At 32.6% G+C, this 9,249-nt stretch overlaps 1 protein-coding gene across 4 annotated transcripts; it reads right to left on the minus strand.

The window, feature by feature from the left end:
* Positions 1-5,427: 5,427 nt before the first annotated feature.
* Positions 5,428-8,650, minus strand: LOC108193725 (protein STRUBBELIG-RECEPTOR FAMILY 2). Of its 4 annotated transcripts, none has more exons than XM_017360527.2 (13): positions 8,515-8,650; positions 8,229-8,324; positions 7,760-7,892; positions 7,602-7,673; positions 7,446-7,511; positions 7,303-7,374; positions 7,145-7,216; positions 6,849-6,920; positions 6,698-6,763; positions 6,549-6,614; positions 6,113-6,459; positions 5,884-5,966; positions 5,428-5,798 (listed from the first exon to the last, which is right to left on the minus strand). In XM_017360527.2, the coding sequence occupies exons 2-13, from the start codon at positions 8,317-8,319 to the stop codon at positions 5,610-5,612; spliced, it is 1,329 nt and encodes a 442-aa protein (XP_017216016.2). In that variant the 5' UTR covers positions 8,320-8,324; positions 8,515-8,650; the 3' UTR covers positions 5,428-5,609. The 4 variants fall into 4 exon arrangements, with proteins under 4 accessions (XP_017216016.2, XP_017216015.2, XP_017216014.2 ...); XM_017360526.2 differs by having other exon boundaries at positions 5,884-5,987; XM_017360525.2 differs by having other exon boundaries at positions 6,086-6,459.
* Between the last annotated feature and the right edge of the window lie 599 nt (positions 8,651-9,249).

The following is a 9,249-nucleotide window of genomic DNA, read 5'->3' on the forward strand; positions in this document are numbered from 1 at the left end:
TTAATAATATATCCTCACATACCATTATTATGATCCGGCCGTCATATATGTTCCCTTCCTCCTAGATTAATGAATTAGTTGATTGGGACATAATTTAATGTGTAATGACCACTTATTTTTAAAATTTATTTAAAAAGTCTTCTTTCATTAATAAAATTTTTATATTTAAATTCTCATTAGCAAAAACAATATTTTATTTTAAATTTTTATTTGTAAAACATATAAAAAAACAAATTATCTCATTATACAAGTCGATGAATTTTAAAATACGTATGCAAAGGATACAACGTACCCGTCTAATTTTAGAAATTTTGCTGTGACATCAAAATGCAATACAGGGAGGAAAAGCACGTGCATGAGTTGTATGCAATTGCAATAACAAGTTACTCCCTCCGTCCCCTCAATTGTTTACATTGGAGGAGGACACAGAGACCATATGAAAAATGAGTAAAGTTAGATGAAAAGTGGGTAAAATGGTGGGACCCATCAATATTTAATAATAGATTTAAGATAGTGGAGGAAAGTAGTGGGTGTAATAGTAGTTTTTATCGTTAAATATGAGATAGTGAGGGAAGATAGTAGGTGTAATGATGGAAATGTAAAGAAATGAGAGAGACATCCCAAAATAGTAACTGTAAAGAAATGAGAGGGACAAGGGGTAAAACGTATGATTAGTCTTAGAAGCGACAGCATAAACAGTTTTTAATACATTGACTGATTATTAAGTCAATAATTCTAACCACTCACGTGAAATGAACAACTGAGAAGAAACAAAAACACAGTGGAGAGTAGAGTAGCAGTAGCTGCGTATCTGTAGTTTACATAACGTGCACATTTTGCCTACATATTGATTATCTTAGCATTCACCATTAATCGCGCAATTACTTTCAACTTGTTCATTTCTTAATATGAACCACTCTAACAATGCTTATCAAATTTAAAAATCAGGTATCGGTTGATTACTTGATTCATGTACAGTCTAGCAGGCTGTTTGTTCTACGTACTAGATTTAAAATTACTTTATTGAAAAAATATTTATTTTTGTAAAAAATCAGAAATCGATTTAAAATTAATTAAACAAATAGATTAAACTCTCGACATGTTGAATTATAAATTACAATTTTAAATTAAACTAAACAAGTTCTAGGAACCGTATATCATATATATTTTAAGTGATGAATAAATTAGATAACGTAAGCATATTGTAGTCATTTTTGAAACAGATGGTGTGATTTATATTATTCTTCAAATAAAATGGTAGAAAATATTTATTTTACATTAAAGAAAATCATAAACACATGAAACACAAAATTTGTTTTGGATTCAGAAAAAAAATCATATGCAAATAGCTATCAGTTGCCTTATAAAATAAAAGTTGATTTTTTTCTAATCTAACGGTGCTTATTTGTTTAATATACGATCCAACAGATGATAAGTTTTGGACGATAGAACCATGCGATCAAATTATCCCTTTAGGCTTATTGTATATAAGTATACAATTATATAATTTCCAACTTTGCGAAAAGAATTTGTAGTATTTTTGGACCGCATCTCTTATCCTCCTCCTTGTCCTTGAACCCAAATTATTCGAATTATTAAGATACAAGTACATGATAACATTATTTGCATTGTATAAATTTGTAATCTCGTAACCGTATAATATATGTTCACTCATATCGGTGTGAATAATTACAATCGAGTGTGCAATTCTAAATCTCATGAATCAACTTGTTTGTCTTTTACTTCATTACTAGAATTTGAATCCGATTATATACAATATAATCTGAATTTCGACTAAATTCCCCGGCCGAATAGTTTGTTTGTGCCATTATCTCTGGTCTAAACGGCCACAAAAGACCACTTGTCCTCGTACATGCATACCATGATTGGCGGGCTTCATGCGCTTCTCAATTTCAAATCGGTGACATAACGGCCATTATTAAGAGCAAGTTCAAGATGCCCGTATCATGTCCTAAGTTATAATTTAGGGTGATTGATCTAGCAATGTCCTAGTGATGCTTTATATCATTAAGACAACCTCCCCAAGCCCTATTTTTGGGACACATCTCACCTTGTCCTATTCAATATTTTATTATAAATTCTCATCATACTCTCTTTCTCTCTCTATTTTTATATTATTCTTAAATGATGAAAGAGAATCTTTAATAATAAAATATTGAACATAATGTGAGAATAAGACACATTGTTGGAGTTCAAGTTAGTAAAGTATGTCCTAAATTACTAGAACATAATATTTTATATTATATTTGAGGCATCAACTAGGACACTCTTGGACTTGCTCTAAGACGAACAAGACGTAATAACATGTGAGATGACACAAGAGTAAGGCTTAAATTTAAATAAACCATTCAAGTTTGCTTGTTTGTACATGTCAACCACTGAACAAATAAACTCGATAGGGTTACTATCCAAGTACTGAAATTGTACAGTACAACCATTGACAAAGATAATTACTCTGGTTTGTGAGAGAGTAGTTCACACTCTCTGACTTGTGGAGGTGAATGGTGCAAAAACTTCTGACTGGCCCAAAAAATAAGGCTTCACTGCTAAAAAGAAAGTAACATTTGAATCATACAAATATCTTTGTCGACACGAGATAAAAGTGCATCTCGAATTATCATGACATTCTTTACCGTTCCGGTGTTTTAAATTTATGTGTTTCCTAACTTTGTTTAAAATTATTTTTATATAAATATTAGAGTTAAGTTCCATGTAGTTCACATATTTACTGTAGTACCGTAGACCACGTATATTCTGCAACTATAAAATGGCATAAAAACATTATAAAATGTATGAAACTTGTTATTCTGTGAAATACATTCTATAAATATCACTATTTCATTAAAAATATTAAAAATTATTTATGTTCGACAAGTAGAACGCATATGTTCTGTAATATGTAAATATGTTCAGCAACTTAACATGTTTTACAGAATAATGTGTTTTTCACTATTTAACTTGTAGAATGTTTAGGATTGTCCATTAATTGTATACATACCAAAAATATTAGTAGGAGTTAGAGGAGTATAAAGTGGGTGTAGTGCAACGACAATCCATTATTGTCTTTAATGACAGGATATCTAGAAATAGCGGGTATATTACTAGTTTTGAAAAAATATATAATCGAGCATGCGTCCAAAAAAAACCCCGAATAAAAGTGAATGTTAGGAGGGAGTACTAAACTGCCATCTTCCAAGATAACCTAGGAACACCAGAAAGTACGGGAAATAACATTTTCCAAACGATAGAAGCATGAAACTTTTAGGCTGTTGTGGTCAAAGTTTACATTGATTTTCAAAACGTTGGCTAGAGTTCCAAATTCTCAAAAAGATGGCCAAACTTTGACTTCGCTTTTTAAAAGTGTGGCTCCCGTTGAATGTCCCTAACGGGAGCCTGACAGGAGCCACATTTTTGAAAAGCGGACCAAAATGTAGCCACTTTTATGAGAATTTGGAACTCATTTTTACCCTTTTGTTCATTCCAAATTCTCAAAAAATTGGCCAAATTTCAGTCCGCTTTTCAAAAATGTACATATAATGGGAGCCACACTTTTAAAAAGGGAAGCCAAAATTTGGCCATCTTTTTGAGAATTTGAAACTCTGGTCAACTTTTTAAAAATCAGTGTAAACTTTGGGTACAACTTTGAAATTTACTCTATTTTAAATAAAGATCGAAATATATATATATATATATATATATATATATATATATATATATATATATATATATATATATATATATATATATATAGGGTAGCACTCCATAGCATACCCTCTTATATGGAGTGACGTAGCACACCATTATAAATATATACATAATATATATTTTATTATATTTTTTATAAAATATAATTGCAAATTTTGATTATTAAACCGAAAACGAAATTATACATTTTTTTAATTCCAAAGATCATCTAAAATTATGCAATATCTCAACATGATTCTATAACAGAATAATAATCATCCAGAATTATTCTGTTGTAGAATCAGTTTCGAAAATATACTTTTTTTAATCAAATTTTAAGTGTTAAATTACTTAAAATAGATTTATTTTATAGTATTCTATATTAGAATCACGTTTTATTAGTATTCTATAACAGAATTTATAATAAAAATTGAAGATTTATAGTGGCGCACTATGTAACTCCATATAAGGAGTCCCTCTCTGGAATGTTGGCCTATATATATATATATAATAAATTGTTAAAATTAAATTACTATATCACTTTAAATATGAACAGTTATAAAATTTATGACATAATAAATATCAATAAATAACTAATATAATAATAAATAAACATTAAATAATATTTTGATATTAAAATATATCGATTTTCACCCTATTAATCATTCTGATTAATTAATCTCTAATTTTCGATTAACTCTAAATTTGTAACTCAGCCGATTAGGTTCGATTACCAACTTCTCAAACACTGGTTTTAAACCGTTAATTTAACACTAAGTAAATATTGTGCAGAGTTTAAAAAATAAAAATGACAATCATTTTGACTACTTATATATTTTAACCACTAATGTGTAAAATATATATATACGAAGTCAACAAACAGTAATTTGGTTTATTTGTAATATGTTACTGTAGTTGGGATGTTGCTGAGGGTTGAATAGGATGGAGATTGCGGAACAGGTTTAGAAATTGAAATAATATGAAAGTGAGCAAGGCGTGACGTGATTTGGATTCACATGCTATAATGATTCATGTACCGTGCGAGAAAAAAGAGCGGAGAGAAACTTGACAATTTTGCATTACACTGAACCGCAGGTGTACAACAAACACCGCTGTCTTGAGTTCATTTTTCCGGTTGAAACTGACTACATTTTTGTCTACTAAGCTCCTGACAATATAATCAAGCAAGTGAGAAAACTACAAAAGTCTATGTTACCTGCCAATAGCAAAGCATCCGAGATGGAAAATCATTTATCTTTTTTTTTGTAATATTATTACTGAGATATAATTATTTACAGTTATAAGAATTATTTTGATCAAGTTATTTTATTTTATGGAAGATGATTTGCTTTCTAAATTTTTTAACTTATATATGTATGTATATAATAATAATAATAATTAGTAAGGCTGATTACAAGGAGGAGCTGATTTTTTAAAATGATCTTTTATATTTTATAAAATCAAATTTAAAAATAAAATAAATTACTAAAAAGAGTTAGATTTTCAACTTTTCGTATTTTAAATTATAAGTCGGAGTAGACTGACTTATAAAGTCTTCACATAAATAATACGAATGAGTTGTTTGTGATTTATAAGTACACAAAATTGTATTTTTCAGCGGCATTTTAAGTCATTTACAAGAAATTTAAATATCAAAATAAGCTACAGAGCCAAAAGCCGAAAGTTAAGAATTTTGGCCGAAAGTTAAGAATACAGGGTCGGTCAAATGAAGTTCACTGGGATGTGTCATGCTGAACATACGAGTAACATAGTTAATTTCCTTACAATCACTGCAGCTTGTGTATCACTATCATCAATGAAAGCAAGCATTCATATCTATGAATGCTAATATGTTCCTACATACACAAGCTAGCATTAATATGTCTGTGATCCTTTCTACAAACTTACTGTTTGGCTAAAAACATCGCCCCTTTTTTTGTCCAGAGGCGCCAGATTCTTGAGTGGGATGGATTTTCTACAGGATCAGCTTCAGTGACAGCAGCTGCTGCAGTGTGGTATCTTTCTACCATCTCATGATCCATTATCCACTTCAGACCTTCGGATGTCTCGGTCAATATTGGGGTCTGGAACGCCTGAGCATGATAAATTTATTTTTTTATCCAGCAGAGACATAAAAACCTAACTTAAAGTAACAAAAATATTGGATTGAATTTTTACTTGTCCACGGGGACTTGTACTTGATGTTGTCCCCCTCTGAATCACACGTGGAGAATAACTATCAGGTAGTACTGAGCTTTCCTCTGGAGCAGTGGAAGAGAACTCTTAAAACAGCATACATAGAACATAAAAAACGACATGAAGCAGAAATATCAAAACATGAAAAACGAAAAACGACATGATGAAGAAATGTCAATTTCACCTCTGGCTGTACTTGGAAGAGACTGACCTGAGCCAGGACTGCTCTCCTGCCGTCTATGGCTTCTTCCCCTTTGCTGAATCCGGGCCGCAGCTAAGAAAACTGCTGCTGCGACCCTTTGCTTAATCCGGGCCACAGCAAAAAGAATTGCTGCTAAGAAAAGAGTGACTCCACAAACGATACAAATGATTGCACCAGGAGCATAATCTTTTGTCTTTTGCTCCTTTTTCGGACAATATGGAGGACTGCTACCATTGGTAGCAGTCGTTGCCTCGTTAGATGGTGGAGGTGGACTAGTGATATGAGGTGTGAAGTCAAACCAGGGGAAAAACCAAGGTATATCACCTGTTCTTCTATGAAATCTGTTTCCTCCTAACCTATGAATACGATTAAAGATATACAACTTATCTACTTGTGTACTTGTAAAAGAAAAAAAAAACAAAACCTAGGAGATAATGCTTCTTACCATAGATTAGGTATTCCTCGGAAACTAGGTGGTATTACACCGCTAAAGTGGTTATCTTGGATATCCCTGGTGACATATATAGTGAGCTGACAGAACAAAAATATGAAATACGTAATAAATACTTTGTAAATAAATGATCTAAATCATACAAATCTGAGAGAGGGAGTTCAGAAAGAAGGGTGACAGATCCAGTAAATCCATTGCTCTCTAAGAACCTGCAGACCATTGACAGCAAATTGGGAAACCTCTTTGAATTGGAACTTATAATAAGAATTGAAGAAATGAGGAGGGACAACTCACAATTTGCTCAAATTAATTAAGCCTTGAAATGAACTGGGTAGATCTCCAGTGAAATTATTGTATGACAAATCCCTGTGACATGATTATGAATTTCATAAAATGTGAATCAATTATTCCAACTACAGATAGTATATTAAAATAAGAATAAACGTCCTAAGATAATAAGGACTGGTTATACAAGTGGGAGTAGTTCTGCAGCTGCCATTAAATTGTCATTCAAACTATATGTTGCACATTTAGACTATTTTATTAGGAGTACTTCTCGAATAAAATTACAAGAGGTGAAGAAATATTACATTTCTTTGAGGTTTGTCAGTCCTGTGAAAACGTCTCCAATTGGTCCAGATAGTGAGTTGTGGCTCACATTTCTGTCGAAATATATACATATAGTTAAATTACCATATTCTATCCTAGTGAGCCAAATTCTGCCATTTTCAGATAACGATAAACTTACAAAAGCTGAAGATGCTTCATGTTTGTCAAGGAGTACGGCAGGTTCTGGCTAAACATATTGTGTGCTAGGTTCCTATTAGGAGAGGGAAATATATGAAATAGAAAAATGTAATGCATAACATGATCATTAAGGAGACTCCTTACAAGTAAGTGAGATTAGCCGGTAGGGCGTATGGAATCGGACCCTGAATCCGGTTCGAACTCATGTCCCTGGTACAAATATTCACATAAACCAGAAAAGATAAATATACAATATCAGCACTTCAAATTTTTACAAGTTGGTTTTCCAGAACAACTTACAGCTTCTTCAAGTTCCGAAGATCAGATAGTCGGTACCCTAGGTTACCACCAAGCTGAAGCCCAGGAATTTCTCTGCAATTCAATGATATATGTTATTTTTTTATGGCTTTATTAAAGTTAACAGAGCAGAACATAAACGAGTATGTAACAGTTTTTACAATTGAACCACTGATGAGCCCTTGCAGGTAACTCCTGTCCATGATTCTGCACATGGATCCCCGCCATATGTCCTCCATCCCTTGAGCTGTGACGGAATATTCAGGGTTCTGTGCAGGTCTTGCAGTGACTTGGCTGCATAATTAAGCCAAAACACTCAAAAGTCTACTGAATGCTGGTAATCTTTTGGTCTAGCACTTCTAAACCCAAAACGCATTGACTAACGAAGTGTTATCTACTTGACACCGGTACCCCTAACCTCAAATTTGTGCTCATTGTATAAAATCAGAATCTCAACAAAGCGATTAAGAACTATGCTCATAAAATCAATATTCACTCCCAATCTCAACAAAGTGACATATGAGAATAAGGAATATCAACAAAGTGAATTAAGAACTACGCTTATAAAAGCAAATATTAAACAACAACTAATCAAAGAGAGATAATACATGAATAAACGTCGTCACATACTTTCGTGTTCATCAGTCTCAGCACTAGCCTGGAGACCTAGGGCTAAGAAGACGAGAAGAGTAAAATACAGCCACAAACTCCTCGCGGACATAGCAACTGGATACATCAATTAAACTTATATTATTCAATAGAGTCTAACAAAATCAGGCAAAGTGAAAACAGAGAAAAGAATCAATGACGATGTATAAACAGAGGTAAAAGTAGAAATCAAGAACAGGATTGACTGGAGATACATATGCTTACAAACAAGATATAAACGGAGAGATATACAAGAATGTGTACGTACAGTGTTGTTAGCCCTGGAGGTTTTGAGAGAGAGATCGAGAGGGAGAGAGAATGGAGAGAGGGGGGAGAGATGATGGAGACTGAATGGGGGAGAGTGTCTTAAATGCCACCTCCACCTAGGCTAAAACGGTTGTGTAAGCAATTTTTTTTAAAAAAATTTGGAGTTACTCTATGTTGCATTTTATGTTAACTTCTCCCGTTACACTTGTTTGCAACACAATTTATTTGTTAAAAATTCAGAAAAATGATAATTTTGCAAATCCTAAAAAAAAAATTAAAAATGAATTAAAAAAGAGAGTATATTTTTTTTAAAAGGGTATTTTTTAAAAGAACAAATAATATTACAGTGCAATATTTTTTTATAATTAAAAAATGCTGAAACACTCTTTTCGTTTCCACAAGATTGAGATAAAAGGAGCTAGGGAACCAAGACGGCATTGGCTGCAATATGAGGCTCCTTCAAATTTCTAACCACCCTAAACACAATCTTTACAAAACTAACCACCTTTTTTTTCACTTCACAAAACTAACCACCCTAAATTCCTCAAGCCACGGGCGAACACAGCAAAATAACCCTTCCATGTTCGACCCAGCCAAGGGCGAACATAGCATGAATATAGTTATCTGTTCGCCCTTGGCAAGGGCGAACATAGTTACTGCTCGGTCATACAGTCGTATGGTTTGTGCTGTTGAGGATGAACACGTCACTCTCTTTATATATTTACTTATTTAGGTA

The sequence above is a fragment of the Daucus carota genome, chromosome 7 (assembly GCF_001625215.2).
Source record: "Daucus carota subsp. sativus chromosome 7, DH1 v3.0, whole genome shotgun sequence".
In the NCBI taxonomy this organism is placed as follows: Eukaryota; Viridiplantae; Streptophyta; class Magnoliopsida; order Apiales; family Apiaceae; genus Daucus; species Daucus carota.

What these genes read in the sequence shown, in the direction of transcription:
- LOC108193725 (XM_017360524.2), bottom strand. Translation starts at nt 8,319, where the DNA reads ATGTCCGCGAGGAGTTTGTGGCTGTATTTTACTCTTCTCGTCTTCTTA. An exon ending in GAACTCCCTCTCTCAGATTT is followed by an intron (nt 6,615 to 6,697) that starts GTATGATTTAGA and finishes ATATGTCACCAG; the next exon opens with GGATATCCAAGATAACCACT. An exon ending in TCTTCCAAGTACAGCCAGAG is followed by an intron (nt 5,988 to 6,085) that starts GTGAAATTGACA and finishes TGCTGTTTTAAG; the next exon opens with AGTTCTCTTCCACTGCTCCA.